The 26,842-nt window shown below is 47.6% G+C and overlaps 1 protein-coding gene across 1 annotated transcript in view; it reads left to right on the top strand.

Annotated features, from left to right (window-relative positions):
• Nucleotides 1–26,842, top strand: part of lrrc34 (leucine rich repeat containing 34) — an 89,931-nt gene that overhangs the window by 48,126 nt on the left and 14,963 nt on the right. Inside the window, exons 5-6 of the mRNA XM_078203762.1 lie at nucleotides 15,587–15,742; nucleotides 24,698–24,824. Of these exons, the coding sequence (XP_078059888.1) occupies nucleotides 15,587–15,742; nucleotides 24,698–24,824 (283 nt within the window). The remainder of the gene's footprint in view (nucleotides 1–15,586; nucleotides 15,743–24,697; nucleotides 24,825–26,842) is intronic.

Here is a 26,842-nt window from a genome sequence, read left to right as displayed (position 1 = left end):
GAGGATGTTCGAGGGTAAGTCCGCGTCTGGCATGTGGGAGTCTTTTAAGGAACTATTGATAAGGCTGCAGGATAGGCATGTGCCTGTAAAAAGGAAAGATAGGAAAGGTAGGATTCGAGAGCCGTGGATAACCAGGGAAATTGAGGATCTGATTAAAATGAAAAGGGAGGCGTACGTTAAGTCCAGGCAACTGAAAACTGATGGAGCTCTAGAGGAATACAGAGAGATTAGGAAAGATCTCAAACGGGGAGTTAGAAGGGCAAAAAGAGGGCACGAGATGTTCTTGGCAGGCAGGATTAAGGAGAATCCTAAGGCATTCTATTCATACGTTAGGAACAAAAGAGTTGTCAGGGAGAAAATCGGACCTCTCAGGGACAAAGGAGGGGAATTATGCTTAGAACCCAAGGGAATAGGGGAGATCCTAAATGAATACTTTGCATCGGTATTCACGAAGGAGAGGGGCGTGTTAACCGGGAGTGTCTCGGAGGGAGGTGTTGACCCGTTAGAGAAAATCTCCATTACAAGAGAGGAAGTGTTAGGTTTTTTAGGGAACATTAAAACTGACAAAGCCCCAGGGCCTGATGGCATCTATCCTCGACTGCTCAGGGAGGCGAGAGATGAAATTGCTGGGCCTCTGACAGAAATCTTTGTCGCTTCTTTGGACACGGGTGAGGTCCCTGAGGATTGGAGGATAGCGAATGTGGTCCCGTTGTTTAAGAAGGGTCGCAGGGATAACCCAGGAAATATAGGCCGGTGAGCTTGACGTCCGTGGTAGGGAAGTTGTTGGAGAGGATTCTTAGAGACAGGATGTATGTGCATTTAGAACGAAACAATCTCATTAGTGACAGACAGCATGGTTTTGTAAGAGGGAGGTCGTGCCTTACAAATTTGGTGGAGTTTTTTGAGGAAGTGACAAAAACGGTTGATGAAGGAAGGGCCGTGGATGTCGTCTATATGGATTTCAGTAAGGCATTTGACAAAGTCCCACATGGCAGGTTGGTTAAGAAGGTTAAGGCTCATGGGATACAAGGAGAAGTGGCTAGATGGGTGGAGAACTGGCTTGGCCATAGGAGACAGAGGGTAGTGGTCGAAGGGTCTTTTTCCGGCTGGAGGTCTGTGACCAGTGGTGTTCCGCAGGGCTCTGTACTGGGACCTCTGCTATTTGTGGTACATATGAATGATTTGGAAGAAGGTGTAACTGGTGTAATCAGCAAGTTTGCGGATGACACGAAGATGGCTGGAATTGCGGATAGCGAAGAGCATTGTCGGGCAATACAGCAGGATATAGATAGGCTGGAAAATTGGGCGGAGAGGTGGCAGATGGAGTTTAATCCGGATAAATGCGAAGGGATGCATTTTGGAAGAAATAATGTAGGGAGGAGTTATACAATAAATGGCAGAGTCATCAGGAGTATAGAAACACAGAGGGACCTAGGTGTGCAAGTCCACAAATCCTTGAAGGTGGCAACACAGGTGGAGAAGGTGGTGAAGAAGGCATATGGTATGCTTGCCTTTATAGGACGGGGTATAGAGTATAAAAGCTGGAGTCTGATGATGCAGCTGTATAGAACGCTGGTTAGGCCACATTTGGAGTACTGCATCCAGTTCTGGTCGCCGCACTACCAGAAGGACGTGGAGGCATTGGAGAGAGTGCAGAGAAGGTTTACCAGGATGTTGCCTGGTATGGAGGGTCTTAGCTATGAGGAGAGATTGGGTAGACTGGGGTTGTTCTCCTTGGAAAGACGGAGAATGAAGGGAGATCTAATAGAGGTATACAAGATTATGAAGGGTATAGATAGGGTGAACAGTGGGAAGCTTTTTCCCAGGTCGGAGGTGACGATCACGAGGGGTCACGGGCTCAAGCTGAGAGGGGCGAAGTATAACTCAGACATCAGAGGGACGTTTTTTACACAGAGGGTGGTGGGGGCCTGGAATGCGCTGCCAAGTAGGGTGGTGGAGGCAGGCACGCTGACATCGTTTAAGACTTACCTGGACAGTCACATGAGCAGCCTGGGAATGGAGGGATATAAACGATTGGTCTAGTTGGACCAAGGAGCGGCACAGGCTTGGAGGGCCGAAGGGCCTGTTTCCTGTGCTGTACTGTTCTTTGTTCTTTGTTCTTTGTTCTATGTTCAACACAGACAGTGACCCAAACCAGGAATCAAACATGGGTTCCTGACGCTGTGAGGCAGCAGTTCGAACCACTGTGCCACTGTGCCGTTCATAAAGAAGGAAATGAGAGAGTGCAGAATGTAGTGTTACAGTCATAGCTAGGTTGTAGAGAAAGATCAGCTTAGTGCGGGGTACGTCCATTCAAAAGTCTGATGGCAGCAGGGAAGAAGCTGTTCTTGAGTCAGTTGGCACGTGTCCTCAGATTTTGTATCTTTTTCCCGACTGAAGAAGGTGGAAGAGGGGATGTCCAGGGTGCGTGGGGTCCTTGGCTGCTTTTCCGAGGCAGCGGAAAGTGTAGACAGGGTCAATGGATGAGGCTGGTTTGAGTGATGGACTGGACTTCGTTCACGACTCTTTGTAGTCTCTTGCGGTCTTGGGCAGAGCAGAAGCCATACCAAGCTGTGACACAACCAGAAGAAATGCTTTCTATGGTGCATCTGTAAATGTTGGTGAGAGTCGTAGCTAAGTTCTTTGAAAATGTGACTAAACACATTGACAAAGGAAAAGCGGTAGATGTGGTTTACATGGACTTCAGCAAGGCGTTCGATAAGGTCCCCCATGCAAGGCTTCTCGAGAAAGTGAGAGGGCATGGGATCCAAGGGGCTGTTGCCTTGTGGATTCAGAACTGGCTTGCCTGCAGAAGGCAGCGAGTGGTTGTAGATGGGTCTTTTTCTGAATAGAGGTCAGTCACCAGTGGAGTGCCCCAGGGATCTGTTCTGGGACCCTTGCTGTTTGTCATTTTCATAAATGACCTGGATGAGGAAGTGGAGGGATGGGTTGGTAAGTTTGCCGATGACACGAAGGTTGGTGGTGTTGTGGATAGGTTGGAGGGATGTCAGAAGCTGCAGCGTGACATAGATAGGATGCAAGACTGGGCGGAGAAGTGGCAGATGGACTTCAACCCTGATAAATGTGTAGTGGTCCATTTTGGCAGGTCAAATGGGATGAAGGAGTATAATATCAAGGGTAAGACTCTTAGCAGTGTAGAGGATCAGAAGGACCTTGGGGTCTGGGTCCATAGGACTCTTAAATCGGCCTCGCAGGTAGAGAAGGTGGTTAAGAAGGCGTATGGTGTGCTGGCCTTCATCAATCGAGGGATTGAGTTTAGGAGTCGGGAGATAATGATGCAGCTTTATAAGACCCTCGTCAGACCCCACTTGGAGTACTGTGCTCAGTTCTGGTCACCTCATTACAGGAGGGATGTGGAAATGATTGAAAGGGTGCAGAGAAGATTTACACGGATGTTGCCTGGATTGGTTGGCATGCCTTATGAGGATAGGCTGAGGGAGCTGGGTCTTTTCTCCTTGGAGAGACGAAGGATGAGAGGTGACCTGATAGAGGTGTACAAGAGGTTGAGAGGTATAGATGGGGTGGATTCTCGGAGGCTTTTTCCCAGGGCTGAAATGGCTGTTACAAGAGGACACAGGTTCAAGGTGCTGGGGAGTAGGTACAGAGGAGATAGAACATAGAACATAGAACAGTACAGCACAGAACAGGCCCTTCGGCCCACGATGTTGTGCCGACCTTCATCTGAAACCAAGATCAAGCTATCCCACTCCCTACCATCCTGTTGTGCTCCATGTGCCTATCCAATAACCGCTTAAATGTTCCTAAAGTGTCTGACTCCACTATCACTGCAGGCAGTCCATTCCACACCCCAACCACTCTCTGCGTGAAGAACCTACCTCTGATATCCTTCCTATATCTCCCACCATGAACCCTATAGTTATGCCCCCTTGTAATAGCTCCATCCACCCGAGGAAATAGTCTTTGATGTCAGGGGTAAGTTTTTCACTCAGAGGGTGGTGGGTGAGTGGAATCGGCTGCCGTCAGTGGTGGTGGAGGGAAACCCGATAGGGTCTTTTAAGAGACTTCTGGATGAGTACATGGGACTGAATAGGATTGAGGGTTATAGGTAAGCCTATATATAAGAACAAAGAACAAAGAACAATACAGCACAGGAACAGGCCCTTCGGCCCTCCAAGCCCGTGCCGCTCCCTGGTCCAAACGAGACCATTCTTTTGTATCCCTCCATTCCCACTCCGTTCATATGGCTATCTAGATAAGTCTTAAACGTTCCCAGTGTGTCCACCTCCACCACTTTGCCTGGCAGCGCATTCCAGGCCCCCACCACCTTCTGTGTAAAATATGTCCTTCTGATATCTGTGTTAAACCTCCCCCCCTTCACCTTGAACCTATGACCCCTCGTGAACGTCACCACCGACCTGGGGAAAAGCTTCCCACCGTTCACCCTGTCTATGCCTTTCATAATTTTATACACCTCTATTAAGTCTCCCCTCATTCTCCGTCTTTCCAGGGAGAACAACCCCAGTTTACCCAATCTCTCCTCATAACTCAGCCCCTCCATACCAGGCAAAATGCTGGTAAACCTCCTCTGTACTCTCTCCAAAGCCTCCACGTCCTTCTGGTAGTATGGCGACCAGAACTGGACGCAGTATTCCAAATGCGGCCGAACCAACGTTCTATACATCTGCAACATCAGACCCCATACTCTATGCCCCGTCCTATAAAGGCAAGCATGCCATATGCCTTCTTCACCACCTTCTCCACCTGTGACGTCACCTTCAAGGATCTGTGGACTTGCACACCCAGGTCCCTCTGCGTATCTACACCCTTTATGGTTCTGCCATTTATCGTAATGCTCCTCCCTACATTATTTCCACCAAAATGCATCACTTCGCATTTATCAGGATTGAACTCCATCTGCCATTTCTTTGCCCAAATTTCCAGCCTATCTATATCCTTCTGTAGCTTCTGACAATGCTCCTCATGATCTGCAAGTCCTGCCAATTTTGTGTCGTCCGCAAACTTACTGATCACCCCAGTTACACCTTCTTCCAGATCGTTTATATAAATCACAAACAGCAGAGGTCCCAATACAGAGCCCTGCGGAACACCACTAGTCACAGGCCTCCAGCCGGAAAAAGATCCTTCCACTTCCACCCTCTGTCTTCTGTGACCAAGCCAGTTCTCCACCCATCTAGCTACCTCCCCTTTTATCCCATGAGATCCTACCTTTTTCACCAGCCAACCATGAGGGACTTTGTCAAACGCTTTACTAAAGTCCATATAGACGACATCCACGGCCCTTCCCTCGTCAACCATTATGGTCACTTCTTCAAAAAACTCCACCAGGTTAGTGAGGCATGACATCCCTCTCACAAAACCATGCTGACTCTCGTTAATGAGTTTATTCCTTTCTAAATGCGCATACATCCTATCTCTAAGAATCCTCTCCAACAACTTCCCCACCACGGACGTCAAGCTCACCGGTCTATAATTTCCCGGGTTATCCTTCCTACCCTTCTTAAATAACGGGACCACATTAGCTATCCTCCAATCCTCTGGGGCTTCACCTGCGTCCAGTGACGAGACAAAGATTTGCGTCAGAGGCCCAGCGATTTCATCTCTCGTCTCCCTGAGCAGCCTTGGATAGATTCCATCAGGCTCTGGGGATTTGTCAGTCTTTATATTCTCTAACAAACCTAACACTTTCTCCCTTGTAATGGAGATTTTCTCCAACGGTTCAACACTCCCCTCCGAGACACTCCCAGTCAACACATCCCTCTCCTTTGTGAATACCGACGCAAAGTATTCATTTAGGATCTCCCCTACTTCTTTGGGCTCCAAGCATAATTCCCCACTTTTGTCCCTGAGAGGTCTGATTTTTTCCCTGACAACCCTTTTGTTCCTAACGTATGAATAAAATGCCTTGGGATTCTCCTTAATCCTGTCTGCCAAGGATATTTCGTGACCCCTTTTTGCCCGTCTAATTCCCCGTTTGAGTTCTTTCCTACTTTCTTTGTACTCCTCCAGAGCTCCCTCTGTTTTTAGCTGCCTGGACCTAACATACGCCTCTCTTTTCTTTTTGACCAGTCCTTCAATTTCCTTGGTTATCCACAGTTCTCGAATCCTACCTTTCCTATCCTTCTTTTTTACAGGCACATGCCTGTCCTGCAGCCCTAACAACTGTTCCTTAAAAGACTCCCACATGCCAGATGTGGATTTCCCCTCAAACAGCCTCTCCCAATCAAGAGCTGCCAATTTCTGCCTAATCCCACTAAAGTTAGCCTTCCCCCAATCCAACACCTTACCCTTGGGACACCGCTCATCCTTTTGAATCACTATCCTAAAGCTAACAGAATTGTGGTCACTATTTGCTACATGTTCCCCTACCGAAACTTTGAAGACCTGACCGGGCTCATTCCCCAGTACTAGGTCCAGTATAGCCCCCTCTCTAGTCGGGTTGTCTACATATTGTTCCAAAGAACCCTCCTGTACACATTTTACAAATTCCTCCCCATTCAGAGTCCCTGCTCTCAGCGATTTCCAGTCTATACCAGGGAAATTGAAGTCTCCCACGACAACAACCCTATTTTTTCTGCACCTATCCAGTATCTCCTGACATATCCGTTCTTCCACTTCCCTTGGGCTGTTGGGGGGCCTGTAGTATACCCCCAACATAGTAACTGCGCCCTTCCTGTTTCTAAGCTCCACCCAGAGTGACTCATTACACGACCCCTCTGAATTGTCCTCCCTCTGTACTGCTGTAATATGCTCTCCAACTAATACTGCTACTCCCCCACCTCTTTTGGCCCCTCCTCTGTCTCACCTAAAACACTTGTACCCCGGAATATTCAGCTGCCAGTCCTGTCCCTCTTTCAACCAAGTCTCTGTCACCGCAACCACATCCAAATTCCTCGTGAGCATTAAGGCCCTAAGTTCGTCTGTCTTACCTGCTACGCTCCTTGCATTGAAGTATAAGCACTCCAGGCCTCCAGGCCCAGTGAGGTCATCCTCCCCCAGAGTGCTCTTCTTCTTTGCCAGCCTTGTCCCAGCCCCAAGCTCGTCCCCAGCTTCTACACTTGTCGACCTAATGTTTTGATCCCCACCCCCCTGCCATACTAGTTTAAACCCCCCCGAACTGCACTAGCAAAACTCCCAGCCAGGATATTCGTGCCCTTCCAACTTAGTTGTGACCCGTCCTTCTTGTACAGGTGCCATCCTCTCCTGAAAACTTCCCATTGATCTAGGAAAATGAAGCCCTCCCTCCTGGACCAGTCCTTTAGCCAAGCATTCAATTGTACTAACTCCCTATTCTTAGCCTCACTGGCACGAGGCATTGGGAGCAGCCCAGAGATGGCCACCCTGGAGGCCCTACTTTTTAGTCTATTTCCCAACTCCCTGAATTGCTCTCGTAGGATCCCCCTGCTCTTCCTATCTACGTCATTTGCACCAATGTGTACAATGACATCCGTTTCTTTATCTTCCCCTTTTAAGATGCCTCCTATCCGCTCGGTGACATCCATTACCCCAGCACCAGATAGGCAGACTACCATCCTGGAGTCCCGTTTGCACCCACAGAATCGCCTGTCCGTGCCTCTAACCGACGCATCCCCCACCACTATTGCTCTCCTAACCCCTCCCTTTCCGGGCCACAGAGCCTGACTCTGTGCCAGTGACCTGGTCACTGTGGCTTACCCCTGGAGAGTCATCCTCCTCCACACTATCCAAAACAATATACTTGTTTTGGAGTGAGACAACCACAGGTGACCCCTCCACTAATTGCTCACTCCCCTCCCCTCTCACGCCTGTCGCCGAGCCCTTCCTATTATGAGAGACAGCCACTGGAGTACTCTCTGGTACATTACCCTTATATAAGCATAGGTAGGTACGGACATGACCGGCGCAACTTGTGGGCCGAAGGGCCTGTTTGTGCTGTATTTTTTCGATGTTCTATGTTCTAACATGCCAAATTTCCTTAGTCTTCTGAGAAAGTAAAGGCGTTGGTGAGCTTTCTTAACTATAGTGCCGGCATGGGGGGACCAAGACAGGTTGTTAGTGATCTGGACACCTAAAAACTCGAAGCTCTTGACACTTTCTACTTCATCCCCACTGATGTAGACAGGGACATGTCCTCGACTATGCATCCTGAAGGCGATGACTATCTTCACACCTGGAAACTTGAAGCTCTCTATTAATGCTTGTAACAGTTTAAGTAAGATTAATTTGAGAAGTTAGGAGCCAACTTGAAAGTCGAGGTGTAAAAGGCAGAGTTTGTTGAAGCATTGACGTAGAACTTCTACCTGGTGGAGGGAGAGGTGCGGGGCGGGGGTGCCGGGAGACTCAAGCAGAGGCCATTTAGTGGGCTTCCCGCTGGACGTTACGGCCTCCGTGAGAAATCGGACCGGAGCCGCAAAATTAGGATTTGCTTCCTATTCGTGGGCCCAGGACTGAAGTCTCCTGGCCCGCTAGCCCCCGCCCCCACCCCGCCTGCCTGGAGTGTCTCACTCCAGACGGGTTTACTATAGCTCCCCACTCGCGGGGATCCAGTGGTCCAATCCCACTGGAGTGAAGGTGGGCCATTGAGAACCTCCAGGACTAATGGGGGGGTGACCCTTGGGCATTGCCAGCTTGGCAGTGCCAGCCTGGCTTCCGGCACTGCCCGAGGGGCAAGGTGCCAATGCCCAAAGGGCACCTTGGCACTGCCCACTGGGCATCAGGCACAGCCAAGGGGGCGGTGCCAAGGGGGATGGGGCCTATAGGGGAGAGGCCGTGGGGGGACATAATTGTGGGGGTAGGGAGTCCCGCTGCTACTCTGCACTGGGACCAGTGACAGAGGGAGGGAGGCCATCGTTTGGGGTTGGTCATCTGGGTGGGGGGGAGTTCAGCCTGCCGGGTAAGTCGTGACTGCAGTGGGGGGGGTGGGGGGGATATGGGAGTGGGAGTGCTTGGGACTAGGGGGGGTGGTCAGGGCTGCTGGTGGGGTGGGGGGGGGAAGATCTGGACTGCCGGGGCAGGGGTGCCGGGGGGGTCACCGGGGGATCCAAGGCTGGCCCAGACATGTCCGGGAGACCAGTGATCAGAGAGTCGGGGAGGGGGTGGTAACATGGCCAGCGATGCAGGGTCATGGGGCTGGCCAGTGATTGGGAGCCGGCAGTGTGGGGCTATTGCGCATGGACTGTTCTTGGCTCAGTGGCTCGCTCAGCGCTGTGCTGCCGATCTCTCCAATGGGAATAGGCTCTGCCCTGTGACGTTTCAGTGGGATTCACATTGGGACACTCTGCAGCACTCAGAGTGTGGGATATTCATTCTGAAAATCCCACTGAAAAAACAGCGCCAGTTACTCCAGCTTTTGTGTGAATTCGACACACTGGATTTGTTTGGGAGAATCCCACTCGCGAGGTCTGTAATATTCACATTCAATGAATTGGACTTCAAATACAAATGAAAAGATTTGACTTGGAGAGTCGAAAGGTCAATTACCCGGGGGCAGAGGTTGAAAGTGAGAGGGGAAGAAAATTTAAAAGTGATGTAAGGGGCAAGTTTTTCACACAGAGGATGGTGAATGCCTGGAACGTGCTGTCGGAGGAGGTGGTGGAAGCAGATTCTATAACAACGTTCAGGAGGCATCTGGATAGATACATGAATAGGCAGGGAATAGAGGGATATAAGAACATAAGAACATAAGAAATAGGAGCAGGAGTAGGCCATCTAGCCCCTCGAGCCTGCCCCGCCATTCAATAAGATCATGGCTGATCTGACGTGGATCAGTACCACTTACCCGCCTGATCCCCATAACCCTTAATTCCCTTACCGATCAGGAATCCATCCATCCGCGCTTTAAACATATTCAGCGAGGTAGCCTCCACCACCTCAGTGGGCAGAGAATTCCAGAGATTCACCACCCTCTGGGAGAAGAAGTTCCTCCTCAACTCTGTCTTAAACCGACCCCCCTTTATTTTGAGGCTGTGTCCTCTAGTTTTAACTTCCTTACTAAGTGGAAAGAATCTCTCCGCCTCCACCCTATCCAGCCCCCGCATTATCTTATAAGTCTCCATAAGATCCCCCCTCATCCTTCTAAACTCCAACGAGTACAAACCCAATCTCCTCAGCCTCTCCTCATAATCCAAACCCCTCATCTCCGGTATCAACCTGGTGAACCTTCTCTGCACTCCCTCCAATGCCAATATATCCTTCCTCATATAAGGGGACCAATACTGCACACAGTATTCCAGCTGCGGCCTCACCAATGCCCTGTACAGGTGCATCAAGACATCCCTGCTTTTATATTCTATCCCCCTCGCAATATAGGCCAACATCCCATTTGCCTTCTTGATCACCTGTTGTACCTGCAGACTGGGCTTTTGCGTCTCATGCACAAGGACCCCCAGGTCCCTTTGGGGGTCCTTGTGCATAATATGGACCTCATTACAGGAAGGATGTGGAAAAGATTGAAAGGGTGCAGAGGAGATTTACAAGGATGTTGCCTGGATTGAGTGGCATGCTTTATGAGGATAGGCTGAGGGAGCTCGGTCTTTTCTCCTTGGAGAGACGTAGGATGAGAGGAAACCTAATAGAGGTATATAAAATTTCTTTCTTTTCCCAACTCTCCAAGTCAAATGAAGTCCAATTAATTGAACGTGAATATTACAGAACTCGCAAGTGGGATTCTCCCAAAAAATCCAATGTGTCGAATTCACACAAAAGCTGGTGTAACTGGCGCTGTTTTTTCAGTGGGATTTTCAGAATGAATATCCCACACTCTGAGTGCTGCAGAGTGTCCCAAAGTGAATCCCACTGAAACGTCACAGACCAGAGCCTATTCCCATTGGAGAGAACGGCAGCACAGCGCTGAGCGAGCCACTGAGCCAAGAACAGTCCATGCACAATAGCCCCACACTGCCGATCACTGGCCAGCCCCATGACCCTGCATCGCTGGCCGCGTGACCACCTCCTCCCCGACTCTCTGATCACTGGTTTCCCGGACATGTCTGGGCCAGCCTTGGATCTCCCGGTGACCCCCACTCGGCACCCCCGCCCCGGCAGTCCCGATCTTCCCCCCCCCCACCAGCAGCCCAGACCACCCCCCCACAGTCCCAAGGACTATCCACTCTATCCAAGCCTGTTATAATCTTGTAAACCTCTATCAGGTCCCCCCTCATCCTCCGACGCGCCAAGGAAAATAATCCAAGTTTACTCAACCTTTCTTCATTGTCCATATCCTCCAAACCAGGCAACATCCTGGTAAATCTCTTCTGCACCCTTTCCAATGCATCAATATCCTTCTGGTAGTGCGGCGACCAGAACTGTACACAATACTCCAAATGTGGCCTAACCAAAGTCTTATACAGCTGCAACATGATTTTCCAATTCCTATACTCAATGCCCCGACTGATGAAGGCCAGCATGCCATATGCCTTCTTGACCACCTTGTCCACCTGAGTTGCCACCTTCAGAGAACTGTGGATCTGCACACCTAGATCCCTCTGTATGCTAATATTTCTCAGGGCTCTACCATTTACTGGATGCTTTCCTTCTGCAGTAGACCTTCCAAATCGCATCACCTCACATTTGTCCGAGTTAAATTCCATCTGCCATCCTTTGGCCCAGGTCTCCAGCCGATTTATATCCTGCTGTATCCTCTGACAATCCTCCTCACTATCTGTACTCCCCCAATTTTTGTATCATCTGCAAATTTACTAATCAGGCCACCTACATTTTCCTCCAAATCATTTATATATATTACAAACAACAGAGGCCCCAGCACTGATCAAAAGAACAAAGAAAATTACAGCACAGGAACAGGCCCTTCGGCCCTCCAAGCCTGCACCGACCATACTGCCCGACTTAACTAAAACCCCTTACCCTTCTGGGGACCATATCCCTCTATTCCCATCCTATTCATAGAACATAGAACATAGAACATAGAAAGCCACAGCACAAACAGGCCCTTCGGCCCACAAGTTGCGCCGATCACATCCCCACCTCTAGGCCTATCTATAGCCCTCAATCCCATTAAATCCCATGTACTCATCCAGAAGTCTCTTAAAAGACTTCATGTACTTGTCAAGACGCCCCTTAAAAGTCACAATCGTATCCTCTTCCACTACCACCCCCGGCAACGAGTTCCAGGCACCCACCACTCTCTGTGTAACAAATCTGCCTCGTACGTCTCCTTTAAACCTTGCTCCTCGCACCTTAAACCTATGCCCCCTAGTAATTGACTCTTCCACCCTGGGAAAAAGCTTCTGACTATCCACTCTGTCCATGCCTCTCATAATCTTGTAGACTTCTATCAGGTCTCCAGTGGGAACAAACCAAGTTTCTCCAACCTCTCCTCATAGCTAATGCCCTCCACACCAGGCAACATCCTGGTAAGTCTTTTCTGTCCCCTCTCCAAAGCCTCCACATCCTAAATAGTGATGTCTTGAGGCGTGTACATATTACAGAGAAGGAGGTGCTGGAAGTCTTAAAGCGCATCAAGGTAGATAAATCCCCAGGACCTGATGAAGTGTATCCCAGGAGATTGTGGGAGGCTAGGGAGGAAATTGCGGGCCCCCGAGCAGAGATATTTGAATCATTGATAGTCACATGTGAGGTGCCTGAAGATTGGAGGGTGGCAAATGTTGTGCCTTTGTTTAAAGGGGCTGCAGGGAAAAGCCTGGAACTACAGGCCGGTGAGCCTCACATGTGTGTGCGTAAGTTGTTGGAAGGTATTTTGAGAGACAGGATCTACAGGCATTTAGAGAGGCAAGGACTGATTAGGGACAGTCAGCATGGCTTTGTGAGTGGAAAATCATGTCTCACAAATTTGATTAAGTTTTTTGAAGAGGTAACCAAGAAGGTAGATGAGGGCAGTGCAGTTGATGTTGTCTACAGGGACTTTAGCAAGGCCTTTGACAAGGTACCGCATGGTAGGTTGTTGCATGAGGTTAAATCTCACAGAATCCAGGGTGAGGTATCTAAATGGATACAAAATTGGCTTGATGACAGAATAACAGTTTTAACAACACCAGGTTAAAGTCCAACAGGTTTATTTGGTAGCAAATGCCAATCGCTTTCGGAGTGCTGCTCCTTCGTCAGATGGAGTGGAAATCTGCTCTCAAACAGGGCACAGAGACACAAAATCAAGTTACAGAATACTGATTAGAATGCGAATTTCTACAGCCAACCAGGTCTTAAAGATACAGACAATGTGAGTGGAGGGAGCATTAAGCACAGGTTAAAGAGATGTGTATTGTCTCCAGACAGAACAGCTAGTGAGATTCTGCAAGTCCAGGAGACAAGCTGTGGGGGTTACTGATAATGTGACATAAACCCAACATCCCGGTTTAGGCCGTCCTCATGTGTGCGGAACTTGGCTATCAGTTTCTGCTCAGCGACTCTGTGCTGTCGTGTGTCGTGAAGACCGCCTTGGAGAACGCTTACCCGAAGATCAGAGGCTGAATGCCCGTGACCGCTGAAGTGCTCCCCCACAGGAAGAGAACAGTCTTGCCTGGTGATTGTCGAGCGGTGTTCATTCATCCGTTGTCGTAGCGTTTGCATGGTTTCCCCAATGTACCATGCCTCGGGACATCCTTTCCTGCAGCGTATCAGGTAGACAACGTTGGCCGAGTTGCAAGAGTAGGTACCATGTACCTGGTAGATGGTGTTCTCAGGTGAGATGCTGGCATCCGTGTCGATGATCCAGCACGTCTTGCAGAGGTTGCTGTGGCAGGGTTGTGTGGTGTCGTGGTCACTGTTCTCCTGAAGACTGGGTAGTTTGCTGCGGACAATGGTCTGTTTGAGGTTGTGCGGTTGTTTGAAGGCAAGAAGTGGGGGTGTGGGGATAGCCTTGGCGAGATGTTCGTCTTCATCAATGACATGTTGAAGGCTCCAGAGGAGATGCTGTAGCTTCTCCGCTCCGGGGAAGTACTGGACGACGAAGGGTACATTGATGACAGAAGCCAGAGAGTGGTTCTCAAGGGTTGTTTTACAAACTGGAGGCCTGTGACCAGTGGTGTGCCTCAGGGATCAATGCTGGGTCCACTGTTATTTGTCATTTCTATTAATGATTTGGATGAGAATTTAGGAGGCATGGTTAGTAAGTTTGTAGATGACACCAAGATTGGTGGCATTGTGGACAGTGAAGAAGGTTATCTAGGGTTGCAATGGGATCTTGATCAATTGGGCCAGTGGGCTGACGAATGGCAGATGGAGTTTAATTTAGATAAATGTGAGGTGATGCATTTTAGTAGATTGAACCAGGGCAGGACTTACTCAGTTAATGGTAGGGCGTTGGGGAGAATTACATAACAAAGAGATCCAGGGGTACATGTTCATAGCTCCTTGAGAGTGGAGTCACAGGTGGACAGAGTGGTGAAGAAGGCATTCGGCATGCTTGGTTTCATTGGTCAGAACATTGAATACAGGAGTTGGGACGTCTTGTTGAAGTTGTACAAGACATTGGTAAGGCCACATTTGGAATACTGTGTACAGTTCTGGTCACCCTATGAGAGAAAGGATATTATTAAACTAGAAAGAGTGCAGAAAAGATTTATTAGGATGCTACCGGGACTTGATGGATTGAGTTATAAGGAGTGGCTGGATAGACTGGGACTTTTTTCTCTGGAGCATAGAAGGCTGAGGGGTGATCTTATAGAGGTCTATAAAATAATGAGGGGCACAGATCAGCTAGATCGTCAATATCTTTTCCCAAAGTTAGGGGAGTCTAAAACGAGAGGGCATATGTTTAAGGTGAGAGGGGAGAGATACAAAAGTGTCCAGAGGGGCAATTATTTCACACAGAAGGTGGTGAGTGTCTGGAACAAGCTGCCAGAGGTAGTAGTTGAGACGGGTACAATCTTATCCTTTAAAAAGCATTTAGACAGGTACATGGGTACGATGGGTATAGAGGGATATGGGCCAAACGCAGGCAATTGTTACTAGCTTAGGAGTTTAACAAGGGCGGCATGGACAAGTTGGGCCGAAGGGCCTGTTTCCATGCTGTAAACCTCTATGACTCGATGCCAGCTCATCTGCTGCTGAAATCTTCATCCACGTTTTCTTTCCCTGAATGTCTCCTGTCCAAGTGCTCAATTTGCACCTTCTGTAAATTGAAGCTTATCTAAAGCTCTGCTGCTTACACAACAACACGCAGCATTCCATCTGGTCACTGAGTCAAATTGGCTTCTGATCTGACAACACTTCAGATTTAAAGTATTTTCATTGTTGAGGTTGAATTGCTCCAAGCTCTCACTCCCCCCCTGTCTTTGTAACCTCATTCCATTCTCTAACACTCTGAGATATACACGCTCTTCCAAATTTGGCTTATCAGGCATCCTCATTTTATTCTCTGCATCCTTAGTGGCCAAGACATCAGCTGCCTGGGCCCAATGCACTGGATCTCCCTCCCTCTACCTCCCCCTCTCTATCTCACTCTTCCTTGGGCTGGCTAAGTAGGTAATGGGGTGAGGGGGTGGTGTGGGGTGGCGGTGGCAGAGCAGCGGGGGGGGGGGGGGGGGGGGGGTGGCGCAGAGGTGGGCACTTGCCCTAAGACTGATATGAAAGAATATCCTGTGAATTTATCTGAATGTGCAATGAAGACAAATGATTGGATGTGTTGTGTCAGTAACCAGATCTCCTCAGACGGAGCAAAGTCATTGGCTGAGCTGCTGAAACTAAATACTCCATTGAAGATTCTGGATCTGGCGGCAAACAGAATTGAAGATGATGGATTGGTTTACATCAGTGAAGCCATTCGCTACATGAATGACCAGCTGTTAGCGTGAGTCCCTGAGCTCTCTGATCTAATCTCTGCAAACTCTAATGTGATAAACAGAATGATTCGGGACAAATGGGAAGCAGTGGTGAAGAGGTATTGTCATTGGACCAGTAATCCAGGGCAAGATCTGGGGGCCAGGGTTTAAATCCTGCCAGGGCAGATGGTGAGATTTGAATTTAATAAAAAATCTGGAATTTAAAGTCTAATGATCGTTGTCATAAAAACCCATCTGGTTCACTGATGCCCTTTTGGGAAGGAAATCTGCCATCCTTACCTGGTCTCCTTATATGTGATTCCAGACCCACACCAATGTGGTTTACTCTGAAAGGGAGGGCAATTAGGGATGGGCAATAAATGCTGACCCAACCAGCGATGCCCATGTCCCATAAAAATAATTCTTAAAACCCTCCGATTCACAATTCACTAACTTAGGAAAATAATTTTTCCCACAAACCACTAATAAATGTTTGTTTTAACACCTGGAGCTTATTCCAGGAAAAGTAAACCAGCTAGGTTTTACATGTTTCCCTTGCCGAGGGATCACTCTCACCAACTGCAGAACTGAATGTAAAACTCCCAAGGACAGGGTGAGTGGGCGAGGAATGGGGTTTGCGAGGAGGGGATTGCCAGCAATGTCGGGGCATTGGGGGGGGGGGGGGGGGGGGGGGGGGTGGTGCAGTGTGATTGGAGGCAAAAATGGGATGTTAAACAATGCCAGCTATGACAATAGGGTAGAGAATGCTCACCCTGCGTGGCCACAGGTAAAGCTGATAGGGTTTGGTGGGTGGTCTTCAGGAGGAGTGGAGAACCCTCAGTAACTCAGAACATCCTGAATTCTGGTGGGTTTGGATAATTGGTGTGAAATGACTCACAGAATCATCGAGGTTTACAGCATGGAAACAGGTCTTCCAGCCCAACTTGTCCATGCTGCCCCTTTTTTTAACCCCTAAGCTAGTCCTAATTGCCCGCATTTGGCCCATATCCCTCTATACCCATCTTACTCATGTAACTGTCTAAATGCTTTTTAAGACAAAATTATACCTGCCTCTATTACTACCTCTGGCAGCTTGTTCCAGACACCACCCTCTGGGTGAAAAAATGGCCTCTCTGGACACTTTTGTATTTCTCCCCTCTCACCTTAAACCTATGCCCTCCAGTTTTAGACTTCCCTACCTTTGGGAAAAGACATTGACTATCTAGCTGATCTGTGCCTCTCATTATTTTATAGATCTCTATAAGATCACCCCTCAGCCTTCTATGCTCCAGGGAAAATAGTCCCAGTCTATCCAGCCTCTCCTTATAACTCAAACCATCAAGTCCCGGTAGCATCCTAGTAAATCTTTGCTGCACTCTCTCCAGTTTAATAACATCCTTTCTATAATAGGGTGATCAGAACTGTACACAGTATTCCAAGTGTGGCCTTACCAATGTCTTGTACAACTTCAACAAGATGTCCCAAATCCTGTATTCTGATCAATGAAACCAAGCATGCTGAATGCCTTCTTTACCACTCTGTCCACCTGTGACTCCGCTTTCAAGGAGCTATGAACATGTACCCCTAGATCTAGTGTCCTGAGATGAGTAGGTTAGAGGGATTAGCGGGTAAAATATGTACAGATATGGGGGTAGGGCCTAGGTGGGATTGTGGTCGGTGCAGACCCGATGGGCCGAATGGCCTCTTTCTGCACTGTAGGGTTCTATGATTCTATGATCTCTTTGTTCTGGAACTCCCCCCAACGCCCGACCATTAACTGAGTAAGTCCTGCCCTGGTTCAATCTACCAAAATGCATCACCTCGCATTTGTCTAAATTAAACTCCATCTGCCATTCATCAGCCCACTGGCCCAATTGATCAAGATCCCGTTGCAATCGGAGATAACCTTCTTCACTGTCCACAATGCCACCAATCTTGATGTCATCTGCAAACTTACTAACCATGCTTCCTAAATTCTCATCCAAATCATTAATATAAATGACAAATAACAGTGGACCCAGCACCAATTCCTGAGGCACACCGCTGGTCACAGGCCTCCAGTTTGAAAAACAACCCTCTACAACCACCCTCTGTCATCAGCCAATTCAAGCTCATTAATCAGTCTAATTCACATCTGCCATCAATAGGCAGGAATTCCACATCGAGACCTTCTCACCCCCAAATTAACCATGAAGAATCTTCCTGGCATTGATGCTGAGGTAAATCTGCTACCCGATTCACCCGGTGCTGGGAGTGGCAGGTTCTACTATGTTCCACTCTCCATTTCTCATAGATTGGAAGAACATTAGAGGGGAGGGCACCATGTTCAGCTTGGACCAGTTGGGCTGAAGGGCCTGTTTCCGTGCTGCATTGCTCTATGATTCTATAACAAGTTTGAGGAGCTTTTTTCTGTTCCATTGTCTTATGCTGCTTTCAGGATTAGCGCGAGTGAACTCAATCATATCAGGCTATTGATATCAGCCATGATCATAATGAATGACAGAACAGGCTCGAAGGGCTGAATGGCCTCCTCCTGTGCCTATATTCTATATTGCAACAATATGAAAACTGGTTTATCTGGAGCAGGTGTGACAATCATAAATTTTATGTAACCAAAGCCCCGAAATCAGTTCACAACAATATCCTGCCCTGGGATTTGTAGGTTGGTCCAGTCAGTCCTGAGGCTGCAGACAACCCTGAGAATCACACAGAGGCTCAGGATTCAATCCCACACATTATAGATTTCCAACAGTTACATTCCCCACTTGTGGCTGAGACCAGAACTGAGGGCCATAAATATAAAATAGTCATGAATAAACCTAACAGAGAAGACAGGAAAACCTCTGTAACCAGAGACAGATGTGGAACAGGCAATATTTAGATGTTGCCTTTTAGGGGAAACTAAATAAACACAAGAAGGAGAAATGATGCAAGGGATAAGAGTGAGGAGATGAGGAAGGACGCTCATGTGCAGCATAAATTCAGCTGGGCTGAATGGCCTATTTCTGTGCCATTTCAAATCAATAAACAAAAGCCATGGATGCTGGATGTCAATCAAAATGTTTAAGAGTGAAATCAGTAGATCTTTGATTGATTAGGTTATCAAGGAATATGCAACTAATGTCCAAACACCATCCCAGCGGTAGTCCTGAGGAATTGTACTCCAGAATGTCCCATGCCCCGAGCCAAGCTGTTCCAGTACAGCTACAACACTAGCATCTACCTGGCAATGTGGAAAATTGTCCAGATATGTCCTGCAGCCAAGAAACAGGGTAAATCCAACCGGGTCAATTAGCACCCAATCAGTCTACTCTCGATCATCAGCAAGTAGTATTGACAGTGCTACCAAGCGGCACTTACTCAGCAATAGCCTGCTCCGTGACGCCCAGTTTGGGTTTCGCCAGGGTCACTCAGCTCCTGACCTCATTCCAACCTTGGTTCAAACTTGGACAAAAGAGCTGAATGTCAGAGGTGAGGTGAGAGTGACAGCCCTTGACATCAAGGCCGCATTCGACCGAGCGAGGAACCCAAGCGAAACTGGAGTCAATGGGAATCAGGGAAAACTCTCCGCTGGCACAAAGGCAGATGGTTGTGGTGGTTGGAGGTCAATCATCTCAGCTCCAGGACATCTCTGCAGGAATTCCTCAGGTTAGTGATCGAGGCCCAACCATGTTCATCAATAAATTTGTTCATCATCAGGTCACAGCGGGGATGTTCACTGCTAATTGCTCCATTCTCATCTTACATATTGGACTGGTGCAGGCCTACATACAGTCACACTTGGACAACATCCTGGCTTGGGCAAACAAATGGAAAGTAACATTCATGTTAAGTGCCAGGCAATGACCATCTCCAGCAAGAGAGAAACCAAGCAGACCTTCATAATATTAAATAGAATTACCAAATCCCCGAAAATATCATAAGTTAAACCAGAAAATGCTGGATTATATCAGCAGGTCTGGCTGAAGGAGATAGTCATCAACTTCAGGAAGCATGGGGGAGGACATGCCCCTGTCTACATCATTGGGGAAATGGTCGAGAGCTTCAAGTTTCTAGGTGTCCAGATCACCAACAACCTGTCCTGGTCCCTCCACGCCGACACTATAGTTAAGGAAGCCCACCAACACCTCTACTTTATTAGGAGGCTAAGGAAATTCGGCATGTCTGCTATGACTCTCACCAACTTTTACAGATGCACCATAGAAAGCATTCTTTCTGGTTGTATCACAGCTTGGTATGGCTCGTGCTCTGCCCAAGACCGCAATAAACTACAAAGGGTCGTGAACGAAGCCCAATCCATCACTCAAACCAGCCTCCCATCCATTGACTCTGTCTACACTTCCCACAGCCTTGGCAAAGCAGCCAGTGTAATTAAGTACCCCCACGCACCCCGGACATTCTCTCTTCCACCTTCCTCCATCGGGAAAAAGATACCAAAGTCTGAGGTCACGTACCAACCGACTCAAGAACAGCTTCTTTCCTCTGCCATCAGACTTTTGAATGGATGCATTTTGGTAGAAATAATGTAGGGAGGAGCTATACGATAAATGGCAGAACCATAAAGGGTGTAGATACGCAGAGGGACTTGGGTGTGCAAGTCCACAGATCCTTGAAGGTGGCGTCACAGGTGGAGAAGGTAGTGAATAAGGCATATGGCATGCTTGCCTTTATAGGACGGGGCATAGAGTATAAAAGTTGGGGTCTGATGTTGCAGATGTATAGAACGTTGGTTCGGCCGCATTTGGAGTACTGCGTCCAGTTCTGGTCGCCACACTGACAGAAGGACGTGGAGGCTTTGGAGAGAGTGCAGAGGAGGTTTACCAGGATGTTGCCTGGTATGGAGGGGCTTAGTTATGAGGAGAGATTGGGTAAACTGGGGTTGTTCTCCCTGGAGAGGCGGAGGATGAGGGGAGACTTAATGGAGGTGTATAAAATTATGAAAGGCATAGATAGGGTGAACGGTGGGAAGCTTTTCCCCAGGTCGGTGGTGACGTTCACGAGGGGTCATAGGTTCAAGGTGAAGGGGGGGGAGGTTTAACACAGATATCAGAAGGACATATTTTACACAAAGGGTGGTGGGGGCCTGGAATGCGCTGCCAGGCAAGGTGGTGGAAGCGGACACACTGGGAACGTTTAAGACTTATCTAGGTAGCCACATGAACGGAGTGGGAATGGAGGGATATAAAAGAATGGTCTAGTTTGGACCAGGGAGCGGCACGGGCTTGGAGGGCCGAAGGGCCTGTTCCTGTGCTGTATTGTTCTTTGTTCTTTGGACCTACCTTGCATTAAGTTGATCTTTCTCTACACCCTAGCTATGACTGTAACACTACATTCTGCACTCTCTCATTTCCTTCTCTATGAACAGTATGCTTCATCTGTATAGTGCACAAAAAACAATACTTTTCACTGTATACTGTTGTAATTCAGGTCAGAAACTCCAAAGTATTTTATGAAGTCTGCCTAGATCATAAGTTTTGCAATTTGAATTTGGCTAGGGTAAGCATGAGATGCTTCACTTCAGGCATGATTCAAATGACCCACTAGGAAGCTTTACCAAACAAAGTTTATTTAAGTATACAGTTAACATGTATAGAAAGAAAATTAACAATAACTTTTATCCATGATAAACAAAAAAACAATTGGGATATTGTATAACCCTTAATGAATATGGGAAATGTTCCAATCAAACAGACTTCCCGATACAAAACCCTTGCCACAGGTTTAGCACAGAAAATACAAATGCTCACGCGATGCTGAAACTCTGACTTCATTTTCCCAGTCCTGTAACTTCCAGTAGCTCTCTGGATGTACACACCGACCAGCTTGAAGTCAGAGAAGCTTCCCAAAACACCAGGGAGAGAGAGAGAGACTCTAGCCAGACACCAATAGCAGATTTTTTCCACTCCTGGAAGGCCAGGAATCTTGTTTTCAGCTCGCCAGCAGAATTTCCAATACCAGGGAGAGAGAAACACAGCTTTTCAGTCTGATGTCCGCCCCCTTCATTACTAAAACTGAAAATGAATCCTTAGATTTTTCTGGGGAGGAACCATCTGACTTTGACTTGTCAATCAGTCTTCCCTCTCACAATGCAGGGTCATAAAAGATCCCAGAAAGTACCTGAGGCCCAGAGTAAAAATAAACAAAACCCCATTTAATTCACTGAAGCAGCAATAAAAGGACTTCTAACCAGACAACCCGGCAACAATAAAAAAAACCAAAGCTGTTTAACGGCAGAGAACATGATTTAAGAAAAATATGTTTCTTCAAGGTACACTAGCATCACAAGACTAATACATGTGACAATAATAAATCAAATCAAATATACTCACCTGTAGAGAGAGAAACATTTTGGCTGGATTTTCTGGCCACGCTCGCCCCAAAGCCGAAAAATCCCACCTGAGCTCAACAGACCTTTGCAAGATCCCACCCCCCCCCCCGGCACCCACCGCCCCCCCCCCCAAACCGCCCCCCCCCACCCCCCGCACAAACCACCCCCACCCCCCCCCCCCCCGCCCGCTACAATTCCCATGGCAGACAGGAAGAGGAAATTCCTCCCTTTGAGTCTGAATGACTCTTCTTCAGAGCTAAGAGGGAGAAGTGTGATGGATTTTATTCTGTAGAACAGAGGATGGAGCCTGATCCCGCTTTCCCCCCATATACCATGATCCCTTTCACCTCAAGAGCTATACCTAACTCCTTCTTTAAAACATTCACTGTTTTGGCCTCAAAACAGAGTCGCTGAGCAGAAACTGATAGCCATGTTCCGCACACATGAGGACGGCCTAAACCGGGATGTTGGGTTTATGTCACACTATCAGTAACCCCCACAGCTTGCCTCCTGGACTTGCAGAATCTCACTGGCTGTCCTGTCTGGAAACAATACACATCTCTTTAACCTGTGCTTAATGCTATCTCCACTCACATTGTCTATATCTTTAAGACCTGGTTGGTTGTAGAGGTTCGCATTCTAATCAGTATTCTGTAACTTGATTTTGTGTCTCTGTGTGCCCTGTTTGAGAGCAGATATCCACTCCATCTGACGAAGGAGCAGCACTCTGAAAGCTAATGGCATTTGCTACCAAATAAACCTGTTGGACTTTAACCTGGTGTTGTTAAAACTCTTTCTGTGTTCACCCCAGTCTAACGCCGGCATCTCCGCTTCTTGACAGAAACCAGAGGGTGGTTGTACAGTGGTTGTTTTTCAAACTGGAGGCCTGTGACCAGCGGTGTGCCTCAGGGATCGGTGCTGGGTCCACTGTTATTTGTCATTTATATTAATGATTTGGATGAGAATATAGGAGGCATGGTTAGTACGTTTGCAGATGACACCAAGATTGGTGGCATAGTGGACAGTGAAGAAAGTTATCTATAATTGCAATGGGATCTTGATCAATTGGGCCAGTGGGCTGATGAATGACAGATCGAGTTTAATTTAGATAAATGCGAGGTGATGCATTTTGGTAGATTGAACCAGGGCAGGACTTACTCAGTTAATGGTAGGGCGTTGGGGAGAGTTACAGAACAAAGAGATCAAGGGGTACATGTTCATAGCTCCTTGAAAGTGGAGTCACAGGTGGACAGAGTGGTGAAGAAGGCATTCGGCATGCTTGGTTTCATCGGTCAGAACATTGAATACAGGAGTTGGGAAGTCTTGTTGAAGTTGTACAAGACATTGGTAAGGCCACACTTGGAATACTGTGTGCAATTCTGGTCATCCTATTATAGGAAGGATATTATTAAACTAGAAAGAGTGCAGAAAAGATTTACTAGGATGCTACTGGGACTTGGTGGATTGAGTTATAAGGAGAGGCTGGATAGACTGGGACTTTTTTCTCTGGAGCGTAGGTGGCTGAGGGGTGACCTTATAGAGGTCTATAAAATAATGAGGGGCATAGATCAGTTAGATAGTCAATATCTTCTCCCAAAGCTAGGGAGTTCTAAAACTAGAGGGCATAGGTTTAAGGTGAGAGGGGAGAGATACAAAAGTGTCCAGAGGGGCAATTTTTTCACACAGAAGGTGGCGAGTGTCTGGAACAAACTGCCAGAGGTAGTAGTAGAGGCGGGTACAATTTTGTCTTTTAAAAAGCATTTAGATAGTTACATGGGTACGATGGGGACTGAAGGATATGGGTCAAATGTGGGCAATTGGGATTAGCTTAGGGGTTTTAAAAAAGAAAGGGTGGCATGGACAAGTTGGGCCGAAGGGCCTGTTTCCATGCTGTAAACCTCTATGACTCTAATGAAGAGCCAGTGGGCTTGTAATGAATATTGGTGGTCAGTGTATCATCAGAAATGGTATCAGAGAAGTCAAGGAAGAGAAGGGAAGTTTTGGAGATGGACCATGTGAAGGTGAAAGAGGGGTGCGAATTGGAAGCAAATTCAATAAATGCTTCCAGGTCCAGACAAGACCCTGGTGGTGAATGGGAATTGCTTGGGTCTCTGTTCAAGGGGCAAACGGAGAGCCCTTAGACTGTCCTGGTGGGGTTTGGGGGTGGAGAGGGATTGGACATCAATAGTGAAGAGGAGACGTTTAAGGCCAAGAAAGTGGAAATTGTTGCTCTGATGAAGTACATCAGAAGAATTGCAAATGTAGGTGGGAAGAGACTGCCCAAATGGAGAGATAATGGAATCAAGATCAGAAGAAATGAGTTGTATGGGTCAGGAAAAGGCTGATACAACGTGTCTATGAGGACAGTCCTGTTTGTGTTTTTAGAAACATAGAAACTAGAAGCAGGGGGAGGCCATTCGGCCCCTCGAGCCTGCTCCGCCATTCATTTTGAGCATGGCTGATCATCAAATTCAATATCCTGATTCCCCCCCTCCCCCCATATCTCTTGATCCCTTTAGCCCCAAGAGCTATATCTAATTTCTTCCTGAAATCAGACAATGTTTTGGCCTCTGTGATAGTTGTTTAGTTACTTAAGTAATGATGCTCAGAGATTTCAAACCCAGTTACTGAATTCATTGATAATTTTTCCCACCAGATTGTCTGTGCCCAGGAACAACATCTCTGGCATTGGTCTGGTGGCTCTTGCAAATGCCTTGAAATCCAACAGCACTTTAGTCAATGTCTATGTCTGGGGCAATAACTTTGACGAATCAGCCTGCTTGGTAAGAGAAATCTTTTCTTTTTGAAATTAATCATTGAGCTTCAACACAACTAATACAAGTGATTGGGAAGCTGATGGTTTTGTGGTTTTCATAGAATCATGGAATCTCTACAGTGCAGAAGAGGCCATTCAGCCCATATGCTGGAATTCTACTGCCTCGCCCACCATGGAATTGGAATGGGCAAGGGGTGGACAATAGGAATGTCCGTTGACCTCAGGCGGGAATTTCCAGGCTAAATTTCTGCCCATTGAGTCTCTGACAGAGTATTTTATCCAGGCCCTCTCCTCCAACCTATCCCTGTAACCCCACACATTTACTAAGGCTAATCCACCTAACCTAGACATCTTTGGAGTGTGGGAGGAAACCGGAGCACCCGGAGAAAACCCATGCAGGCACATTCTCACCCATGCTGGGTCCCTGGAACTGTAAGGCAGCAGTGATAACTACTGTGCCACCGTGCCACCTTCACTGCATTGTCACTGGACTAGTATTCCAGAGTAAGAATTCTCACAACACCAGGTTAAAGTCCAACCAGTTTATTTGGAATTACGAGCTTTTGGAGTAGCAGTCCATGGGAGCAAAACTGATGATTCCAAATAAACCTGTTGGACTTTAACCTGGTGTTGTGAGACTTCTTACTGTGCTTATCCCAGTCCAACACCGACATCTCCACATCATTGTATTCCAGAGACTCAAAATAACACTGGGGACCCTGGTGTTTAAAAACCACATGGCACTTGGTGCAATTTGAATTCAATAAAACTCTGGAATTAAAAATCTAATAATAACAATGAAACCATTGTCGATTGTTGTAAAAACCCATCTGGTTCACTAATGTCCCTTTAGGGAAGGAAATCTGCTGTCCTTACCTGGCCTGGCCCATATGTGACTCCAGATCCATAGCAATGTGGTCGACTCTGAACTGCCCCCTAAATGGCTCAGTTCGAGGGCAATTAGGGATGGGCAACAAATGCTGACCAGCCAGCAATGCCCACAACCCATGAATGAATAAAAAGGGAATAAAGGATTAGGCCATTCAGCGATTCGAGTCTATTCTGCTATTTAATTAAACCGTGGTGAGCTGTATCCTAATTTCATTGGCCCCTTTTGGTCCCATAACTCTCACATCCTCTGCCTAATACAAGGTCTGTCCACCTCAGCTTTGGAATTTGCAATTCAGCCCCAGCCTCAGAGGCTTTTAGAGAAATGCAGTTCCAATTTCCACATCTTTGTGAGAATAAAATCAGAATATTCTGGAGAAACTCAACAGATCTTGCAACAAGACCGAGAAAGACCGAGTCAGTATTTTCAGAAAGGCTACTTTTTGGCTTTGTTTTGCTTGAGGGGGGTTTGGAAAGTGATGGTGTTAGGCTGGTGAACAAGTCGGGGGGGGGGGGGGGGGGGCAAGCGGAGCAAAAGAGAAGGTCAGGGAGGTCAGAGGTAGGCTCAAAGGCGGGGAAAATTAAATGACATGTTTCATGGAACCAAAGGTCAAAGGCGTGGTAATGACAGTAAAAAAACTCTAAAGCTTTGATTCAGAGTTGTGTTAACAGCAGAATAAAGGTGAGCACAGTCTGACAGCAAATTAGTAGAATATATGAATAGAAAAAGATGCAGACTGGCATGAAGGTGTGATGCGCGATTAATTCACTCGGGAGGCTGGATCGTACCCGGGAAATAAAGGCTTTTATTAGCAACAAGAATAGAGCATACTGCTTAACAATACAATCCCAGACTAAAGGGTCACTAGGAAGTGCAGTGACCTTTATACTCCTATAGGAAGGCGGAGCCAACCGGAGTGTACCACAGAACAATACCAACAGGTAGAACAGCCCAACCCTAACCCCAACAGTAACAAGAGTAACATATGTACAAGTACCCATAGTGATAACCATCTATCCAGAACTGGCTTGCCTGCAGAAGGCAGAGAGTGGCTGTGGAGGGGTCTTTCTCTGCATGGAGGTCAGTGACCAGTGGAGTGCCCCAGGGATCTGTTCTGGGACCCTTGCTGTTTGTCA

The sequence above is a fragment of the Mustelus asterias genome, chromosome 3 (assembly GCF_964213995.1).
Source record: "Mustelus asterias chromosome 3, sMusAst1.hap1.1, whole genome shotgun sequence".
In the NCBI taxonomy this organism is placed as follows: Eukaryota; Metazoa; Chordata; class Chondrichthyes; order Carcharhiniformes; family Triakidae; genus Mustelus; species Mustelus asterias.
Note: the sequence above shows the minus strand (reverse complement) of the source record. Positions and strands in the feature narration are given on the sequence as shown.